General features: G+C 41.0%; 1 protein-coding gene across 1 annotated transcript in view; it reads right to left on the minus strand.

Moving 5' to 3' along the window:
• The window catches only part of HDX (highly divergent homeobox), a 48,907-nt gene that overhangs the window by 4,548 nt on the left and 21,643 nt on the right, over nucleotides 1-22,716 (minus strand). Inside the window, exons 5-8 of the mRNA XM_082323178.1 lie at nucleotides 13,152-13,298; nucleotides 6,990-7,197; nucleotides 3,519-3,598; nucleotides 539-622 (exon numbers count right to left, since the gene is read on the minus strand). Coding sequence (XP_082179304.1) covers nucleotides 539-622; nucleotides 3,519-3,598; nucleotides 6,990-7,197; nucleotides 13,152-13,298 — 519 coding nt within the window. The remainder of the gene's footprint in view (nucleotides 1-538; nucleotides 623-3,518; nucleotides 3,599-6,989; nucleotides 7,198-13,151; nucleotides 13,299-22,716) is intronic.

Consider the following 22,716-nt stretch of genomic DNA (forward strand, 5'->3'; position numbering starts at 1 on the left):
CGTAACCTTTACCATTTGGCAGAGGAGAGCGGCTGTCGGGTATCCAACTGCTTTTCCTCCCTCCCACAACTACTGCTTCCAGACGTGTTCTGCGCTACATTGTGAGAACGACTTCTTCTCCGATCCCCCCGTTTTATTAGATTCCAGCTGTTATGTCCCTTTCCAGAGCTGGCAGCATCACGCTGCATGTAAAAGCGTGCCGTAACACTCCAAAGAGCAATTCTCGCACAAAAAGAAAGTTTTGGTTGAGAGGCTGAATAAATTGCTTTGTTTTGGGACACGTGGTGGGAGCTGCAGATGGCTACAGCTAGAGTAATGTAACTGCTCAGTGGAAATGGGATTTTTCCTGCCTCCCTCTGGGTTGAAATACGGGTAATCTGGCTGTAAATGGGATGGGAAGACGTGACTGAGGGGATGACGTGCAGAGCAGAGGAGTCCCAGGCTCCCACATGCCTTCGCTGAATTCCTTACGGATATACCCATCTGAACGTCCTGTGAAGGACTGTCCTGCTTCACATTTCACAGTCTAGTTACTCACCTTATAATCCAGAAGAGAACTCATCTGATCCACTTCAGAATTACTTATCATATCACTTTCTTCATCATCTATAATTTCTATTTTCTGAAACAGAAGTAAACGGTTCATTCCGAATATTCAAATGCATAGATTAGACACAGAAACAACAATCCGTATCTCAAACTGCCACGAAAGGATGAAGGTAACAGGACCTTTTCCTTGCTCCTGAGGAATTCTGGATTGCGGAGCCCCCATTAGATGGCAATCATGCACCTCAGCCACAAGAGCCAGGAGGAATCCAAAGCGAAACTGCGGCACTCAGAGCTGCTGCCATGGTGACTCGGGCTGTTTACAGAGGAGGAGCTCTGTGTCACCCTGCTTTTGGCATTAAGTTGCATACTACATCTCCTTACCGCCTGCAAAAGCCTGCATTTTATTCTGTAAGCCTTTGGTTGAAGACCTCCTGCGGGGTGAAGAAGGTTATGAAAGCTTATTCCTCTGGAGCAAAACAGACATTATGGTAAGCGGCAGGCGAGTCCTAACTGACCTACTTCTTGCCTAAAAAAAAATGAAGAGCTCTCCTCTGGCCTTCTTCGGCCAGAGTGCAAGTCAAATGCCCGCAACAGCAGGGGATGTTGATACAAAGGACAGTTCCAAACGCATTACACGTGGACGTTTTCACTTAACTCACAAAAATTCTCGGGAGCTTTTTATATTGGCTTTCTAAAGATAGCTAAAGTACAATGATAACGGCCACGCTTAATGCTGTTTAGGACTTAGAAATACATTCCAGTCGTATCTCAAGTTTTAAAAGATTCACTTTTACATTATTTACCACTTGCATGTTCTGTTTTCCTTCCCAACAGAAAACCTTCTTATGTAAGAAAATTGCACTCAAAGGTTATTTCAATAGGAGAAAACACAAAATGTACACATTTCTAGTGCACCTATGAGATTTTAATTTTTACTCATATCTAAGCTAGATCTCAAACAGATAGAATGAATTTTAATTAGATAGTGATAAGAATGGCATTTTCCAACAAGAACTCAGAAGGATTAACTGCCCAGATGAAACTATAAATTTCAGTATATTTTTGAGAGGGAAGCAGTGATAGTGTAAGAAGAGGGGTTTGGGTTTTTTTACTATTTTTCATTGTTCTGACAGTTGTAAGCATTTATGAGACTGAATATAGTAAGTTAAAGCAATTTTACTACGTTTTTCGGTATCCTGTTTAACACAATGTAGGCAAGGGCCCACGCTGGCACAATACACTAACGATTAGGTCGTGAGCTGTTATTTTAGAGGAGGTTTCTTCTCTGCAGCATGTGTGTGTGTCTTCTGTCTGCCTGCAGACCAGTCGCCAGAAATTTCCTTCTAATCAGCAAGGAGAAATCCTTCAAGAGAGGTTAACAGTCTCTCACTAGTAGTACCCACCAAGCTCCCAACTATGTGTTGAAGGCAGGGAGGGTAAACCACATTTTCTGTGCTTCAGTGTCTGACAACCCAGCTGAAGTGATAAGATTTCAAAGGCTTAATGTCACAAAGATCTGCTGCTATATCATACCCTGAGTAACACTGTGATTCCAATATTTTTGCTTTTAGACTCAGCTTGAGGAAAGAGTCTCTAAATAAATGCCAAACATTCACACCATCTTTCTTATAATTATACATTTTAAGATAGTAGGGGAAAGAACAGATTAGAATTTCAAATAAGAAAATCATCTCTCTTATGCAAGTCCAATGTATGTTAGTCCAATTTTAACTGCATATAGTCTAAAAATTTTTCTTTACAGTGTTTTCAGAATAGTGTATGAAAAAAATGCTCCTCTTTTTCCCCCCTCTTATTATATCAAATTCTGTAATGCTGGAGTTCAGGTAGACCGGAGAACTGAGTCTCCCGGACATCATCACTGCAAGCCTTTTACCTTCGTCATTTTACATTCTGCATCTCCACGGTCAACCCATCAGCCTGAAACTCAGAGTGATTATATCTAAGGTCACAGCAGGCCATTAAGGTAAACAGAAAGGAAAAAGGCAGCTGTTTCGATTCAGGCAACCACAGAAAATACAGCCGTGGGATTTCAGTTTACGCAAAAGATGATCATATATTAACCAAAGAAAGAAAATGTTCTCTCCTCTATATATAGAGGGAGAGGGAAGGGAATCTCCTGCTCGCTTCCCCACTTCAGGTTCTGTGTGATTAATGCAACAGAAATGTTCTCGTCATGTTCTGAGCTACTGTCGTTTAATCTCTGACTGCAATAAGAGGGCAACGGGGAACTGGAACCATCACCTGTTCATTCTGCAGATAACTTTTAAGATAAAAATTACCCTACCACTTGGGGTCTTCTCTCCTCTTCCTCCTCTCCTTTCTTCTAATTTGAGAGAAGGCAGGCTAAACAAAGGGGATACATTGCATTATTTGCCATGACTCCTCCCTCTGTCTTTCCTTCCTTGTCTCACTGCAGTCAATTAAAACCAGCAAGAACAACTGTGTTTGACTCAAAGTGAATGCAAGGGAGAAAACAAGAAACATCTGAATAACGCCCTGTCAAGGGTATGGGAATGAAGTGTACATACCCACCCCAGTCTGAGCTCACATATTCAAGGTCAGCTATGGAGAGGAAGCACTAGAGATATCTGGCTCTCATAAAGCTACTGCAAACCATTTTCAATTATTATTCTGGGTTTTTTGTTCTTACTGTTTTACTATACTAGGTTCTTCTAGAGCACTACCCAAGCGTTGTGCTTTGCACTCCAAAAAAAGAACACCAGATCGTTATAACACAGAAAAAGCCATATAATGCAATTTCTACTGAACATGCATAGCTCTGTGTTTTAGTACTTTTAGTAGTTTCTTTTCGTGCTCAACCAACTAGGAAGGACTCTTAGCACACACTACTGAAGTCTTCCCCTAGTGAAAAACACTAGTGTTGGACAACAACCTCAACATTAGCCATTAAGGAGGTCACGTTAGTGGAAAAAGAAAGGTATACATACCACGTTATCAGTAGATACTGGATTCTGGTCATCATCTTTATGACCGATTTCTTCGCTTTGAAGAGCTTCATTTGTCTCTTCTGCAGAAATAAATTAGTTTTTCAGATTTCATTCAAATTTTATGCTGAAGGAACATTAGTAGTCTTTACCACTAAATATGTCACATCTGCTAGATACAAAAGCAAAGTCATATTATCAATGTCTAGTCATAAAAAATACTGTATGTCTTATTAAAAAAGGCATGATATCACAAGTATTTCAGGGCAAAGTCATGCCGATCGCTACTTGAAACAACAGGAAAACTATCAGTTACTCTCTTGCAACGTACCAAAACCTTCCTGTTTTTAGGTTCAGGTTGTAATATTCAAAGGTGATGAAGAGTTTCACATCAGGGGTGCCCAGAACTCTGTTTTTATTTATTAAAATAAATTAATATGTGAAAAATCCTGTATGCCCTGAAATGATAGGGTACATCATCGGAATCCCACCTCCTCCTTGCAGGCACTGACTAGTTTTGAACTAAAAATTGATCAAGCAGATTCTTTCATTCCTGTACGGAAATGTTTATTGCTAGTGAATCTAAGCTGCTTTCTTACGTATAAGCAAAGTACACACTTGAACACAGAGCAAATCTTACCCTTAGATTTCAACCACAAGCCCTAGGTGATTCTGTCAGCCCTGACTATGGCCAGTGTGAAAAAAACAAGATAAGCATAATCATCCCTATGATTAAGTATGTTTCTCAGATTTACTTTAATTCTCCACATTTAACATACTATCAAGAAGAAAATGGTTGATAGAAACAGCAAATCAGAAAATAAACCGAAACACAGAGGCAAGCCAGCTATGATAAAAAACTTGAATGATGTCATTAACAGCTAGGCTATGAATTGGAAATACACTGCTTCCGAGAGCCAGTGAAACGACCCAGTTCTGCTGAGGGCCGAGCTTGCGTTACAGGGGTCAAACAGTCCAGCTGTGGCACCTAAAGAGGAAGGGAGGCACGGTGAGCGAACGGCAGCAGATGTCGGGGTGGGATACTGAAAGAGAGGGCAGATAATGATGCACGGGTTCATCACTTCCACACAAACACAGGGGTAACAGGATTTAACTGGAGATTACCAACAGTTGCAAAGAGAGCGTAATATTTAGGCCAGACTGTGCAGAGATAATTATTGTTTTCAGTAACTTTTCTACCAGTAAAATAGTGCTAAACTGAGCAAATTTTGTTTGAAGTCGTTTCAAATAAATTTAATCTGCCACTGGCCACAACTTCAGAGGAAAATTTCTGCTGGCAGCAAAAGCAAATGGGTCCAAATGGGAGACCGGTAAAGCGGGGAGCAATACACGAGCCCGTCGTTAGAGCAATGACGGTCGCTGAAGATGCACCCCAGGGACTCGGAAGCACCCGCCGCTCGGTAACCCTGGCGGTCACCGCCTGGATTCAACAGTCAAGCGAAGCAACTCCCTACAGCAATTTCAACTCTTTAAATATTCATCCTCAGCTAATATAAACTGGCACAGCTATAATGGCCTCCACAGAGCTGTGGTCCTTTACACAAAGTATGGATTCAATTAACATACATTTAAAAAAGGTAAGGCATCATAAGAACTTTAATGCTTCATTTTGCATCAGCGTACACCTTTTTTTTTTTTTTTTAAATATTTACAAACTGCATTTTAAAAGCAAGTGCCATCAACATTTTCGCTCTAATCAGGTGACTAAAAAGATCTTTTTCCTGTCTTTTAGAAGTTTTTTTTGTTCTGTTTTTGTGGGGTTTTTGGGGGTGGGATTTTTTGTTTGGTTTTTTTTTGTTTGTTTGTTTTGGTTTGTTGGTTTGTTTGTTTGCTTTGTTTTTATAAATCGGGACCAAAAGTTACAGTTCTCAAACATTAGAACAATCCCATATCTGTGACCGAATAGTACACATGATTATTGGTGGAAATGTTTTCCAGGATGTTCGCAATAAGCTGAGCCGCAGCAGTGAAACCGGCTCCTTTCAACTGGAGAAATGAAAAGAAATAATTCTTGTGGTGGAATAAAGGAAGGAAAGTGGGATTCCTGGATGCTGTGGAAATCCTATAGTTTTCTTGCACTTCCTTAAGCTTTGACTCTACTAATCTACACATAGTCTTACAGCCTTATCCTGCTTTATGAAAGCCTCGTTCAATAAATGTGGTGTTATTCCTCACTTTAAGCTACAGAGAATTCACTCTTCCCCTGTCACCATTTTCTTTCAAGCAGATCTGACTAAACCAGTTCCTTCCACACCTCGGGCAAATCAAGGACTCTTCGATTCTGCATCTCCCTTGGCTTTCAGTCACTTGACTCATTTCTCTATCATCTTATTCTCTCTACAGTAGAATATGACAAAGCTATCACAAATTCATTCCCAGCAGTTCTCCATTTTTCTAGTTCTTTCCTTTAAATTGTTCAGACAAAATGACAAGATGAGGTTTGACACATTAAGCTGCAATAGCATGCACTAGATCCGACTTTCTTTTAGTTTAGAGAGCAAAGGCTTTATTGATCTCTTCTAATCAGAAGCAGTGGGAGCAATTAGTTGAGGTTGTGAAGCCAGTGACTGTGCCGAGCGGCAGTTCATCTGCCCTAGGCCCAGCGTCCTAACGTACAAGAGGGAAAGGGAGAGATTGATTTAATGTGGTCATGCGGTTCTGGGAGGTGGAGTAAAAGGGAATTAAGTTCGAGACACTTATCACTCAAGATCACGCCATTTACTGAGAACGTACGTGCAGTTCTAAGGCTCTCCGAGCAGTCCCCTGCTACTGACTTTGATCTTTTCTGTTGGTTTGTATCTGCCTGTCGGAGACGATATGTGCACCGCAGACAGCCTAATGGCGGAAGGTCTGCTACGCTTTGACATACTGTGAAGCTCTTTCAGTTCAAGACCAAGTTTGAGCTAACGTATCTTCTGAACGTATCTCATCAGCGTGAGTTTAATATCAGGAAAACTCTAAGTACGTATCTCTGGTCAGCTCAAAGTGAGCAGGTTCGCATGCATTAGTGCTTGCTTAGATGGGAATTGTTGGTGCGATTCAGGCGAACAGGAATGGATACTCGAGCTGGCTGTGTAGAGCTGGCCAGTTAACAGAGAGCGTTTTTTAAAACCTGGCTTCCTAGGGAAGCGAGACATAGACGTTTGTACTGCCTGTCTCTCTCTCAGTTGCACCAGCAAATTATGAACTTGTCATTTAACTTCTGAATGAATCTGGCAGAAACAGAGGTCTTACGATAAAAGGTTTCTGCAAGCTTTGTGATAACAAACCCAACAAAATTCACAGAGGTAGAAGAAAGAGACCGAACGGTACCTTCAGTATGGCCAAGGTAGATAACTTGCGACTGTTAGACACTCTTTCAGACATTTTTGAATGTGTACAACAGAGAATCCAAAGCATGCACACTGCACAAAATTAAAATATATGCACAGTAGTAACTGCATTTTCAAATACCTTGTGAGCTTCCTTCAGATAAGCAGATTGATACTTCATCATTCCTATCATTATCATCCCCCACTTCAGTAGCAGTTTCCTCTCCTGGATTAAGTGCTGATTTAGAAACAAATTCAGATTGATCAGAGAAATCAGCAGGACCTCCTCTAGGGGGTGGGACCTCAATCCCCATTAAACGATATTTCCGTCTTCGATTCCCAATCCAAGTCTTGTAAGAGAAATAAACAAATGCTATCAGAAACTATAACAAAAGCAACAGGCCCACAACCAAGTGAAATTAGCACATCTATACGATAGGAACAAGCGTGTAGCCAGCAATTCACGGGAGGTGATTATTACCCCGTATCTGACCCTCGTGAGGCCGCCTCCTGGAACACAGTGCCCAGGCTCAGTCCTCCAATACAAGGGAAAAGGGAAGGAAGGTGCACAGCAAAAGGAAATGAAGCAACAGTCACAAGTGGCAGCAAGGGAAGCTCTGACTTGAATTAAGGAAAAAAAATGCTTTACAGTGAGGCACTGGAACAGTTTGTCCATAGGAGTTTTGACATTTCCAACCTTGGAGGTACTCAACATTTTACTGTACAACAGCCTGAGAAACCTGACCTAACTCTGCAGTCAGTCCTGCTCTGAATGAAGAGTAGGACTAGGTGACTTTGCAAAGGTCTCTCCCCACCTAAATTATCCAATGAACTTAACATAAGATCTGTGATCCAGGTTCTCCATTCTGCAACTTCCACCAGAGGACTAAAGCATCCAATGACCCAAACGGCCCACCTGTTCTAGGATTTCCTACAGCACGGAAGAAAATGTCCAAGGTGGTAGCTCTACATCACTCCACTTGGATGACAGAACATAACTTGGCAGAACTAAGTTCAGAGCAATATTATCCCTCAGTCCTCTTTGGTTGGAAGACAAGTCTTTAAGAAACATTGCTTGCAGTAAGGTATATAAGAGCATACTGTAAACAGTGGTGGGAAATGAAACCGATGAAACAGGTCCAGGACCAAGGAACTTGGAAACCCATTTGTGATCAGATGGGTATGGATGCTTGAAGTTCATTTTACATCAATAAAACTGACAGTTTCAAAAAAGAAAAAAAAAAAAAACAAAACAATCACATTCCAAATTCTCCAGGTGGATCTGTGTAACTGTTAATTAACTTGCTTTCTCTGATAAAGTCTATGCTAAAAATTATTAAAGACTCAAAATAGAGTTTAGCATGCCGTAGTAAGAATTGTCTGCAACTCTTCACCTCTTAACTCTCTCCCTTCCCTTGCATTACTCGGGCTTTTGGCTTCTCATCCAATTTCAATTCTACTTAACAGCTCTTGTTCCCAGACACTTCGTTCCATCCAAGTCAGTTCTCCACTGGCATCCAAAAATCTTCTCAGAGCCAGGAATAAATTTCTTTGCCAACTGCTAACTTCCAGTTTTCTTGACCTGGCTCTCCTCCCCCTTCCACACCATCTAAAACACAATAAATAGCAGCAGCGCGGACAGCACTAGTGGGACCGTCCTCATTGTTCCAGGACCTGACCACATGCTGGCCCAGGATGGATAACGGTGGAGTTCGGCCATGTAAGCTGTCACCATACAGTGTGCTTGATTACCGTGATGATGATGTACGCACAGCATGGCCGTTACTAGGTTGTGAATCGCGGTTAGTGCTGGACTTTCTGGATTCCTAAAAATCAAATATACCTCTAGAAAGCATGGGTAGTTCCTATTTTTGAAAACATATGATCAGGGCATGGCAAAATGCACATCCTTTCCGTAAGGTCTATGTCCCAACAGAGATTACCAAACACATTAAAACATTATAGGATTTTTTCTTTAAAAGGTACACTAAACATTACTCTGGCCTTATTTCAGAAATACCTGCATTGCTCCTCTTCCCTGTCACACTTTCTTTAACTACAGTTCTGATACATAGCATGAAAAAGTTTAGTAAAAAACTTTTTGCTTATAATACCTTGATTATCAAATAGAAAAATTAAGAAATATTAACAGCAGTCCCAACTACTAAAGATAGTTCCGTGCTCTGCCAGCCTTGGAAAAAATTATTTTTTACAGCTGATGTCTTTAACTAGCTAAAGGATGACATACTTAACGCTATTTTTGACAAATCATTTTTGTTGGGCGATACTTGCTTCCCCAGCTTCCTGATTTCCCTCTTTGAAGAATGCAAAACAGGTACACAGAGAGCTACCTAGATATTTTTGTATATTATATACAGTTGGGGAAAAAAAAGGGAGAAAAACTCACGCAAGCGTCCCCTTTCAGACCTATGTCTCTTTTTCCCAAACAGTATATTGCCATTCATTAAATTTTCTCATAATCTTATGATGGTAATAAGTAGTGTTAACAACTGCAAAATTTAAAAGTGAATCTGCTTCTTTTTTACTAAAAAATTCAGCAAAAAATTGAGGCACTTGGGAAAGGTAGATCCCACTTGTCTTTTTACGTACCTTTCAAAGCAGAAAATCTTTCATTCAACATACTGAATATGTCATAGAAGATGAACATATTTTTATAGTATCACCTGCATGCTACATTTAACAGTGAGTATTCTGGAAGAGTACAATGATGACTGTAAGAGCAGACTAGTATTTCTACGTAGGAATCCAGCTTAGTAATTCTCATTATATCCCTAAAATATTACCTCCTTAACAACTTCAAACAACATCTGTAAAGCACGTGTCATCGGAGTCATTAAGCCTACTTATCAAACTCAGCAGCAACCTCCCGAGCTTCAACTGAAGAGGTGACCAGCAAGCGCGAGGGAAGAAAGGCTCGAGCCCAGACAGAAGGAGCCAGCATATGTCTGCCCTCAGGCAGCTTATAAGCAAGTGGACTGGCAGGGAGCCACTTAAAAAGCATGGTTACAGCTCTCCAGATATTGAGGTTAGGGTGTCAACGTGCTGGAAAGATTCTAGGTTGGAATGTCAGAAATCGGACGTAGCTGAAAAAAATCAAGATGGAATATTCAGAGTTGTTTTTCCAATGTCTCTCTCAATCGTAAGCTGGATCCAGACCAGGCCTAGAGCCCCCAACAAGAAGAGCCGTTAGTCAGCTGGGAAGAATGAGTGGCCTTTCTGCTGCTTGATTTTGCTGCTAAACTCAGACTGAAGCACTGCCTTCAGTAACCCAGCTTTTATCTGATGAGCTGCTGGGAAACAGGAGGAGGCGTCTTAAGCCCATGGTAGGTGCTTAGAAGCAGCTTTTGCCCTCCTACGTATGAAAGCTTTATGTTCGATTAATAAAAAAATTAAAAATTGTCATGCATTTTTCTTATATTCCTCATATATTTCTGAGGAGTTTGATAGTTGTCATCCATCTTTCTCAAATATCTAACGCCTCGCTGCCAAGAAGGCTATTCTGCTTTCAGATGCTATTTTGGTATGAATGAATAAAATTAGTCACAAGAAATACAAACAAAAATGTGTAAGTAACTACAAAAAAACCCCAAACAAATGTAATCAGCAATAATTATAACGTAAGCAAAAGACATATTGTAAGTTTAATGAAGCATTGGCCAGAGTTCACATATTTAAATATGACATAACTTTTTTTTGGTGTCTTGGGAACATACAAAAGACATTTGAGGGTGCAAATGTGCATGATGCTAAGGTACGACCAGCAGTCACTTTGCAAGTCCACTCTCCTACCAGAAGTACAAAAACTATGGAATAAAATGCCCTGTTCAACCTTAAAAGATCAAATCCAGTTGAACTATGCACAGTGGCAAACATTATCTTTCCTTGTACTGGAGAACAGATTTGATACTTTCTTTGTAGCGGAGATCTTTCAAGCCAGTATGACGTCATAAGGATCAATCATTTGTACTTCTGGAAAAGCAACGTTTATCTGGACAAATCATGAATTTCCATTAAAAAAAGCTATTAAAAGGGAAAAATGGGGACATGTATTTAATTGAATTTAAAAAAGTGATATGTATATGAAGATATTTTACAATTGTATATGCTTATATTTACATAAAATTATACTATTTTATATTATTTATATTTGTTGTGTGTATCATTTGATGTATATATATTTACTTGGTTTTTATATATATAATTATTACTATTTTACATATGCTACTTTTTTTTTTTTTTTTTTAACATCACAAATGGAGAAACAGTCGCTAGTTGCACACTACCTAGAGTTCAAGGTACAGTGAAATACAAAGGCAACGAAGTACAAGTACTGAAAGTGGGAAGCCTTTCCCAGAAGGGTCCCTCAGTCCAACTCCTCTGGGCTGCGCATGCAGTACAGGGTAGCGATGCTGTGGTTCTCTCATGCCTTACAGCTGACTGCATCATTGCTGTGTCCTGACTCCTTAGGAGAAAGAGACCGTGCTGCACACTGACCTCCAAACATCGGTGCTGCCTACTGAAGAAAATGCAGGCTGGCAGGTAAGGAGAGAGGCACGATAGGATGGGCCTATAGCGATCCCAAAACAGAGGACAGATCCTCTAAAGCACATGATGGAAAATACCTGTCCTACAGCTGGGACACGCACAGCGCGCCTTAGAGAAAGGCCAACAGGAAGCACTGCAGCGCGCTCACGTCCTGCAGCATTAATTCAGCCCTTACAAACAAAAGAAATAGTGGAGCATGGTGCAGGACCGACCTCCACCTAATTCCTGTTACAACTCTCAAGCCTGCCATATAGAGGAACCAGAGGCAGAGGCAGGACAGATACTGGTAACACCTCCAGCTGCTATGAAGAAAAGAAATCTTTTTGTTCATTTGCGTGTGTATGTTCTGCTACAGGTTATGCCAGAGTCTTCTGGAGTTGATCAGAGCCCAGTACATCTGCCCTGAAGACAAAAGCATTTCTAGCAGATGCTATTGAAAGACGTGTACAGAACTTCATACTGTCCGCCTGTGCATGCCAATAAGGATGTTCTTAAGGGAACAAAGTAAGGGAGACGAAGCATGAGTATCGGTCTTACTGTCCTGTGAACATGCTATTTCATACCCAGGAGTCCACTTTGAGATGCTGTCAGTGCAAACAGCTTCACCTTTCAGAAAGCAGACTGAAGAGCTTGGAAAATATGGAGCAGCTTTGTTCTCTACAGAGAACAGAGTAACTCTTTTCAGCCTCCAAAAGTAGAATTTAATTTTTTATAATTCACATGTGCTCAGGAAAACAAGCAAGTAAATAACCAGATTAGTGTTCAAAACTGAAAGTAGCTCTGGTACCATTTTGATGCACCAACCCAAGAGAGATCTCCACAAAAGAAGAGTTTCAAGCAAGGGCTCCTAGTTCCGCTTCCGTAGCGATGTCAGAATTTTAAGAAAGAAGTGGAAAAAGGATGAAGGCTGAAAGGACTAGTCACAATTGTCATGCCTGTCATGAGGGAAAGGAAGACTCTCATCATGTTTTCGTACTGACTGCAAAGACAGTCGGACTATTTTCTGAAGAATGGAAACACAGAGAGCGAATGAGACACCCACAGTTTGAGAGTGATGATGTATGTCTGACAATTGGGAATACAGTGGCAACAACTGATGCTGTACCAAACTTCCCGACCTCTGGAAGAGATGACGTGGAGTGGCTCTCGGGAATCAGGTTATCTACCCCAAACCTGCCCTTTCTGAAGCAATCCTTCCTCAACGACACCTATACGGACTATCACAGTGAAGTGACCCAGAATTCTTCGCAGTACCCTTTGCCCTCTACCACATCTCAACCTGGCTTCAAGACAGTCTCGAAAAATACTTTTTCCTAATTTTGAGCATTTTCTTTCATATGTTTACAATGATTTTTTCCTATAAGCATTAATGAGAAATATTTTCCCTGGATCTTTAGAAAGGCTTTTTGTTTCTTAATAGCAATATAAATAGCACTTTTCAGTCTTCTAGGATATCCCTAAAAAATGTCAGGCTTTTACTTGAAATGTTACTTGAGTCTAAAGAGAACGTCAAACGGCTCGTAGTGCTACTCCTGCTGCTGATCAATAAGACTCTTTTACCTGAAGGCTTTTTTCTATATATAGACTGCAGAAAGAGCAAGAGAGCACCTCCCAACGTGGTCATTCATTATGTAACACGTGAAATCTATTTCAAGCTTCCTCATGAAATTTTTAAAGGCTTTCATCTGTCCTATTTTTGCTTCTGCGACAAGACAGGGGAAGACTCTAGATTTCTTACCCGCACTATTTCACAGTCAACATTTAATTCTGCAGCCACAGCTTCAATTTTCTCTCTGCAGACTGAGCCCAGGCTGGTCATGCCATTGTCCCAGTATTTCTTTAGGGTAGCTAAGTCTCGGTCACTAAATTGTGTGCGGTCCTGTAACTGTAAGATAAAAAAAATACTGTTAGATTTTAAAAAATCCTGCTTATGCTGTTCATTTAATTTCCAGAGGTCTTGCATACAGTAAGACACACATGTTATACTGTCTCCATGGCTTTTCTTCTCTTTTAACTCTCCCTTCAGAATTTATTTTTTTAAAGTTTGGTTTTTTATCCAGGGCAGTACAGAGTTCCCTGGGATTTGCTTTAGAGGCAATGGCAGTGCTAACGCACGTTTAAAGCACTTCAGCTTTGTTTCAACTCCACCTGATTTTTTTAATTTGTTTTATCTCGTTCTATAAGGCTTTACTGAAAATAACTTTTTTCCCCTTCTGCTGTTTACTCTCTCCACCCAATTTATGCAAATTATTCCTTAAGGCTTTTCAAGTTTCTCACCCTCCCCCACCTAAAGTTCTTTTATCTTACTGCAAACTACAATACATGCATAATGCAAAGGATTCTGAGTTCCTAAGGGAATACTTTAATGTTTATTTGGTAAGCTTCAGAGTTTAAATTGGTTCCACTGTTTATTTGTGAGTTCCCTAACTCTTTCTGTACATTTATCGATATATCTCATAGTGGATTACTGATAAAAGGAGTAACACTGAAAAGCAAATCCTAGACATCCTACCACTTCTTGCACTGTTGCGGGCATACGGTATCATTCGCTAATGGAACTTACAAGCTTTATCAAAAGCTTTTAGCCCAGAATTTTAACTAAAATCTCCAGTTGCTTTTTACCAACCCATGTTTGTCATCTCTCCTGCTATCAGGAGTACATAAATGCAACGATAAAGTCTGCACTAGTAAGCTGTAGCCACGTGTGCCAAATCTGTCATTTCAAACAGTTGACTTTTGTAAGACGTAATCATGATTTCAACAGCTGAAATCTGGGTTTGCTCGTTTAAAAACTGTTAAAAGTTAGAATGAAATAACATTAAAATGGAGTAAAAAGAAATTCTGCAGAACTAGAATCATTTGACAATCTTGCACAGTTACCAATTTTATCTTTTGTTAATCTTCAGAATATGGTAATCCTTTCAATTTTCTTCTTTTAAAAATTACTATTTCTCAAAATGTTAGCAGCAATTAAGTCTCCTTAATATATGAATATAAAATAGGGGCATCAAAACCTTGTCTCCTTAAAATAATCCCAGGTGGTCCAGTAAAAAAAAAAATAAATGTACCAGTTATATTCAAATACGGTCCATTATTAACTGTCACCAGGCACTTGGATTTTTTTCCTTGGCTGTCATTTCATACATTCAAGAACAGAATCGGAGAAGCTGGACCCCAGGAGCTCCCTGCGGAGCGGGGCAGGCGGTGCGGAGAGCCCGCGGGCACGCCACGCACGCTGCCCGGGAGCGGCTCTCCTCCGCTCCCGCACGCCAAGCGGCTATTAGCAGCCGCGGCACACGAGATGCACTCCCAGACGGCACGCTGCAGTCTATTTTAATCTAAAAGGAATCCAGCTGGCACATTTCAAGGCTGCTCTAGGATGAGCAGCAAAGTGCAGTAAGCGGACTTCACCTCAAGAGCACCCTGCTGAGCAAAGCTAAATCCCTGATGCCCATTCACCCTTAACGGATGCCAGTTCTCCCGGTACGCCTGACCTGAGCAGCTCCTACCTACAAGCCATTTTCAAAGAACAAAACTATAGTTATCTCCTGAATCGCTGCAGCAATATCTCCTTTTATAGCTGTTGGCAAAATAGATTGTAACTTCTGGAAGTGATGGGAAGAGCTTGCTCTGCAGTCGGCGACCGGCAGCCAAGCGCCGAGGAAAGGGAAGGCAGAAAGGAGCGTGACAGCAACACTCAAACTACACGGAGAAACAAGTCACTCTGGTCTATCCTACTTTCCTGAACGCTCACGGCAGCTTCAGCTTCTAAAGTATACTGAGCGTTTTTCAAACATAAATAAATTAGTAGCATTCGCTGTTGGTTCTGGGGAGTTCACACTGACTACACTGCTGCAGCAATCCACCGCTCACACAGCTTCCTGCGATCTGCACTTATCAGGAAAATAAAACAGAAAATCTCTTCATATTTAATATGCACAGCTTAAAGAAACCCCCGGAACATGCTGTGGAAATTCCCCCTCCCCAGCAGAGGCCTGAAATGAGAGAAGCAAAAGGCAAGCTGCCTAACGTTACTGCAAAGGCACGGGAGCGATCCCGGTTAGCGCTGTCTCCTCTCACCTGGTTCGTTGCAACGGCCAAATTAGAACAAAACCCCAAAAAAGTACAGCTGATGCTGGAGTAAGTTCAGATTTCTGCTTGCCATATGATTTTCCAGTTATCTAAGAAAATGTTTCTTCTACTGAAAGAATGCAGGGCAAGAATACTCACTAATAGAAAATGCGATACGCAAATGGATCCCACGTTAGGCAAAAGACGCAGAATAACTGACTATAGGCAGAGTTACCAAAGGGATGGTACTGCGGGAAGGGTGCAGAGGCTGCTCAGCTTTTATTACTAAATACAAGGATTTTAAGTGGAGAAAGCAGTGTTTAGCAAAACCACTTGGCCTTCCAAAATTTACGTAAGAAAGCAATGTCATATCTTTTCTATTTTAGGGGGATGTATGCTAATTCTGATGATCTACTATGAATGTTTCAATAAAATTCTTATTAGATAAATCACTATTCAACGGTTTTCACCTCACAACTGCTATATAATTTTGCTACAAGACCAGGGTTGTAGAGTCAGTCTCAACAGCTTAGATCAAAGTCGATGTCTTAAAGTTATGGGAACTCTCCTGTAGCTACATTGCCAAAGAAGTCTTCTGCAACCACTGACTGTGGAAATGGAGAGGGGAAGAAAAAAGAACTTAAAATTTTTGTTTTACCTCCTTGTCAAAAATAATCCCTAGTGTTTCAGATGGCAATACATATTTTTGCTTTTTTGTTGCTGTCGCAGTTGAAGTTACTGCCACACCAGATACTTTATTCTTTCACTCGCTCCTGGAGAGCTCGCGCAGCAGCACATGAATCACGCTGATACCGACCGCAGGTCAGAGAAGGAAATGGAGAACAAGTTTTTTCAGTCAACTGATACAAAAGAAAAAACAAAAAACCCACAACACACACCACATGGAAGAGTCCAGAAAGCAGGAACAAAACCGAGGGGAAAAACAGGTGCATGTAAATAGAAGATGGCATGAAAAGTCAAGTCCCCCCCAGGGCTGAGGAGAGCAGCCTTACCGAGATGCCTGGCTCAAACGCAGCGTGTTCTCCCATTAGTACTTCTCATCCCACTTCAACTTTTCTACTTTGGAGTCTGTATCTTGTTTTTGCCATTTTTTCCCACCAAGATCAGCACTGAGTAACCTACTGAACACAGCCAAGCAGGCAGGAATTGAGCCCCGGGAAAGCGGAAAGCACAGAAAGGTACGTTTTGGCAGCGTAAGTAATGACTGCGATACAGCTGGTCGGTCTTTGCAGCAATGAAAGACAGAACCGATCAGGTTACTGGACTTGAAATTTTACCAGTGCCCCGAAAGAAAAGATTCTCGATTCGCGAAGAAGCTGCTAAGAGGGCAGCAGGTCACCGCATGCCAAGTGAACGGCGGGAGCTGCCTGCCCGCGCGGTGGATGTGAGCCGCTTTACGCCATCTCCGAGCGGGCAAAGGAGGATCGTTTACACTGCTCTCGCCTGCTGCACCGCCGCAACGGGAGCGGTCTCAACCCTCACACTCACTAGGTGTAACTAACACTTCAGCTTGTCCAAAATTTAGATCCAGACTAACTACCTTTGTATAACTGACCGTGCCATATGCCTGTTCATGAATTTCTTAGAGGAATCACGAACTACATTCAATTACAGGATCACCCTCCTGACAAAGATTATACGTAACTTTGACTCCTGCATTATAAGCTGCTCAAAAATTACATAATGCTTTTATAAAAGCCAATGTCTTTTGTGAGAAAAATAAAGGGTAGAATTTCTACACCGAACATATAACTACACTTCCATCAATTCAGTTAATAACTTTATCATCAGAGGAACTGAGGAAACGAGAAAAAAAACTACAGTCCTACAAATATCATAACATTGATGGCTATGCATCAGTTGGCATAGGAAAAAAATATCAAAAGAGAATATTGGAAAGCTTCCTATTTAGGACAATACTTTCCACAGCTGAAGACAAGCCAGTAATTCAGTTCGTATTTTTACTTCATTATAACAACTATTATGAATACAATTCTCATTTCCTATCTTCAGATGCACTGCTTGCTGAGTCGAGGCTCGGCTCCATCCTCGGCAGTATTAACTGTTTGCTGAATTCTTTACATTTACCAGTTCTGTTGTCCATGGTTTGAAAAGCAGAGAGAAGCTTCTCCCAGCAGAAAACAGACTATCAACTCGCAATGAAAGGCAATCCTTGCGAGCAAACTGAATCAGCAGTTCTGCCGAGCGCAGGTTAAACCCTGCTTATCCCCTGACCTCTCAAGTGTAATAACAACATTCTTATAGGAGATGACCCAGTTTATTATAGACATTCCTGGCACTTTGCCCAGCCCCTCATAATACGCACTCTGCATGCAATATTTGTGGTGCAAATCTAGTGTCTATAATGGGTATGAATAATTGCATTGCAGTCGAGTGTCCTTATCCTGCCTTTTATTAGAGCCTGCTTTTTTAGATCGGTTTTTATGCATCAGTTGAAAATGTTTCAGGCCACATGCACGAAAGCTATACACAATCTTCAGACTATTAATAGAAGACATGTTAAAAAATGACAGAACTAGAGCTTTAATATAAATGTATTAGCTATTGCATTTATGCTGCAGCTAAACGCTGTACGTTGTTAATAAGTTATGTTTATTTCAATTGCACTGAAATCATATTAAATCAACAGTTCGGTTCGGATGCTCTGATGAAACGTTCTAAGGTAATGGTTATTTCTAGCAAACAAACCCCTCGCAACAAATTTTAGTCACTACCATCAGATACTCCATCATGGAGAAACAGCAAGACATCTCACAGAGTAATACTTCTTTTGCACATTTTAAAGGTTATTTAAAGTTTAGTAAAAAGTAGAATGGGACAAACGGTGACACTTCCCTCCAATACTCTCTAGCAACCCCAGTATCTTAGAAACTGGACACACTTCTTACTTTAAGTTACTCTAAATACACACATCCAATCCCCTTTTGAGCCTGTCTAAGGCTAGCTTCATTTGATACCCACTCTTACACTGGAACAAATGAGTCCGTATCTGCTTCTCCACACTTTACATCCTTTTTAAGATCTCAATCACAATCCTCCACTCCCTCCCAGTCATCTCGTTTCAAGTCTGCAGAGATACAGCCCATTCGGTCGTTGGCTGCTCCGTGCCTTTCATCACTGTTACTGCTTCTCTGTTGTATTTTGGGAGGAATGGGAAGATCACAAGTGCACACAGCATCCAAGGTATGAACGAATCCTAGATTCTTCTACACGAGCAGAGTTATTTTGCTTTGTTCCCCATTCCTAATGGTGCCAGCATGCAGTGCTCTGAACTTTTGACACTACTACATGTCTAACTGATTTTTTCAGAGGATTATCAATTCATATCTCAAGATCTTATTTGTATGTAATAACAGTTATTTCTGAATCAATTATTTTACATATGTTCCCCGTTTCCCATCTGCACCATTTAATATTATTCTTACTCTTCGGTTTATTATTTCTCGATTTCACTGCCCAATCCACATGAGGTCTCTTACTCCTTAGCAAACTTTGTATCTTCTTGTCCAATGATTAATACAGTTTACTTCTTTATAGAAAGGACAGGTCAGTCTTCAGTCATACACATGACTCGAGTACGGAATTTGCTTTATTGTCACTTTATTTCACTCCAAAATTCTGAAGGTCTGTATTTTCCCTGAACACTACCAGAATATTTAGCCTCAGTAAAGCTACGCCAGATTACACGTTCCTTCAGTTTGAGGTTTTAAGTTCAGGTTTCACAACTGTCACAAAGCTGTCCCCCATTTCAGTGACACCCCATCTCCTGCTACAGAACCCACCCTGCTGCTTTGGCCAGGCACGGAGACGCGCACACACAGGGTGGTTGCCCGCGTAGGAACAGTGCAGTCAGAAGCATTTTGCAAGAACCGTACTTTCTGCAGACAGGTATGCTGCACGCACTTCCACCCAGTAAAGCCCCAAAGATTCCCAGGCCATACCTGATTCTCCCCAAGGAAAAAAAATAAAAGGCAGCTGGAACCTGTAACTACCGGAGCGATTCAGAGCTGGTATCTAGACACTGCCTTTCCCCAAGTCTTGACAGTTCCCTTCTCGTCACATGAGCAGGTAAGTACCCACCACAAGATAACCTCAATGTTCTTAGGATGAAAAAATGCACCTGAAGGCCCCTAGTAAAGAAAAAGGTTAGGGGTGGGTTGCTACTGCCAGCTTCACTCATAGAGCAGAAGATACAGCAGCAAGCTGCACAGCCTTCAAGCAAAAAGGTGTTTGGAAATGGACTGCAAGCCACACGGCATCTGAAGGCACCCTTCAGCTATTACTGCCAACACACTATTAGTGCACAAGCTGTTAGATTTCTGGAAGAGAGACTTTTTGCACCTTTTCCCACTGGTTGGGTAAGCTTGAAGTTTGCTCAGATGGAAGCAGGACTGATAAATATTTCATAGTACCACAGCTGGAAAAGAGCTGCAACTGCTTCAACACTCAGCCAAGATTACATATATTCTGTTAATATGTGTTTCTAAACCAAACACAGCTAAGAAGAAGGAAAAAAAAAAAAAAAAAAAGAGAGAAAAAAGAAAAGAGAGATCAGTGCAATAGTCTAGCCAAAAATTACACTCTAAACTCCAGTCATCTCACTCCACAATTTCTAAAACCAACCTCCAAATCCACACAAACTGACAACTCACCCTTCTTCTTGAGACTTCAAACTAGTTTGTTAAATAGTGAACGTTCAGCCTCAAAGTAAACTGATTTTTAGACTGTAATTATCATGATTCTTACCTGATCTATTAACGTCTTCCTCATATTTGACCAGAAAATCTGCTTTTCCAATTCCTGGCCAGATATGACATTCTTTCCAGCCTGCAGGTTCACAGCATACAATAAGCCTAGGTGATTTGTGAAACTTTGGTGCAGCGTGCCATATAAAGAAAAAGATGTATTTTGTCTGAAATGATGATAAGACTTGCCTTCCCTTTGCATTAACTGATTGGTGCTGGCAGTAGTGAAGAAGTGCTCTTCACAGCAAGAAGGTCACGACATACATGCATGTTATTATCATCTAATGTAAATATTAACAAAGTGAAATACCTTGAGGTATGTGGTGAAATATTTCACAGAAGGAAGAAAAACATTAACCGGTTATCCAAATTACATGGAAGAAAAGGTATGAACAAGGACAGCATTCACAATTCGGTCCTGAGGAGATCTGCAGGTTGGCTCGTCTGTCTCTCTTGCTGAAGACTCTGACTTTCTTACTCAGACGGGCTCTAACCAACTTGACTAAAATACACAGTTTTCATCCCTCTGCCCTTCTAGGAGAGGAGAGGAATGTGCACAGGTGAAGGGAACTTCACAAGTTAATATTGGTATAGTTTTAAAACAAAAGGTACAACTGAAGTGCCGTTTGACTCTAGGTAGTTTTAATCCCTGTGGGTGCTCTTTTTACTTTAAAAGCCACTCTAAACATCTTTTTCTCCAGCGCACGTAGGCTTACTGTGGCAGCAGACAGTTTTCATATGATTTTTAGGCCACACTCCGACAAGGTTTTTCTTTAGTAGTTACACTGATGTATCTCCCCCACCTAGTCTCCTCCACACAACCCAGCTGTCTCCCCTGTGCCCGCAGATGTGCCAGCCCCACTGGTGGCAGATCTTGCACCGACCTGGGCTTGGATCAGCTCCTTCACCTGAGTCAAAGCGCGTCTACTGTACTCTTTCTGCGACGGGCAGGACTCTGAGGACAACGCTTTAATGCCACTGTCTCCAGAATTTTATTGAAATTGGCAATGCTGAAAGAGCAATTTAAAAAATCAAAATCTACCACAGGAACCCTTCACTTATTTCGGGTATTTTCTCCTAAAACATACACGCCAGACTGAGAGGCCAGAGACGCCAAGCTGAAGCTCTGGGCAGACTCAGCTAACCTACCTATGGTAGAGGTTCCACCACAGCGCAGAAGTACAGAATTCAAGAAGGTACCAAAGCCCTCGCTACAATGCAGCGTTGCTCCAGGTGAGGGAAAAAACAAGACCAGCTCCCCTGGGAGTTTTACCACTGAGGGCAGCGTTCCCTTGAAACCTCGCATGAACTAGCCCAGATGTTAACAGGAAAGACAACTTAAGTTTCGTTTCAAATCCCATCCAAAATACGCAGGCTACATACCCTGTGATTTACTATGCGCGCTTCTGAAGGGCAAGGGGCAGAAATAATTCTAAGACCTTAATCTCTTATCTTAATGACTTTGTGTTTCAGACTTGATATTAAGACCACTAAAACTATTTCTAATTAAAAACTAAAAACAAAACAAAAAAAACCCAAACAAAAACAAGAATGGAAAGCAAATCCCTGCTCTCCTCAAAAAATAAAACTTCACAACTAAGCCAGGGACAGCTTACCTAGAGGCAACACCTATGTGACAAACATTTTTCATAGTTAGCATGCTAAGTTATATGTACTATAAACACCAACCATTCTAAGACATCAGATGACACGACATAAGCACAGTTACTACACTCAAGACTTAAATGCAATGACAAAAGCGAAGATATTTTTTCCCCCTTTAATTCTCTTTAACCAGTATCTTCACTGCTATTTTTGAACACTTGTTATCCTTTTACCACCCTGTGAAAAAACAAAAATCAATGCATTCGTAAAGGCCGATGCATTGCACACGCACCATGGCAGAATACAGAACTCTGTAATTTCCAAAGGCATTCTCATGAATAACTGAGAGGGTGATATTTCTAGACTAATATTCATTAGCAGTCTGGATTACGTCATCTTACAGCATAGCTGAGCGGACTAGAAAGAGTTTCTGCAGAACTGCACAGTTTTTATTTCTCTCTTGATGCAGTTGAAGGACAGGGCAAGGAAAACAAAACATCAAGGCAAAAGATTAAAAATTCAGAGCATCTAAAAGACGATCTTCTCCATTTTAAACAAAATACAGATTAGCCTTTTTACTGTTTGAATGGCAGTAATTGCCATAATCGCAGTTCTACAAATCTATCCATTCTATTTCTGTTCCCTCACGCTCTTTCTTCAAAAGAATTTCACATTTGAAACTGAAGTTTCCTAGGAAGTAGGAGCTTTTTCTCTCTTTTTGTTGTCTTACACCTGTGCGTATGCAGCATTTTTAGAGTGCCAGCTCCTAAACTTGTCTCCTTAAGAAGGCTAATTATGCATTCACACGGGAGAAAGTGCATCCACAAAGCTGGAAAGAGA

Source organism: Platalea leucorodia (assembly GCF_965183815.1).
Source record: "Platalea leucorodia genome assembly, chromosome: 10".
Taxonomy (NCBI): Eukaryota; Metazoa; Chordata; class Aves; order Pelecaniformes; family Threskiornithidae; genus Platalea; species Platalea leucorodia.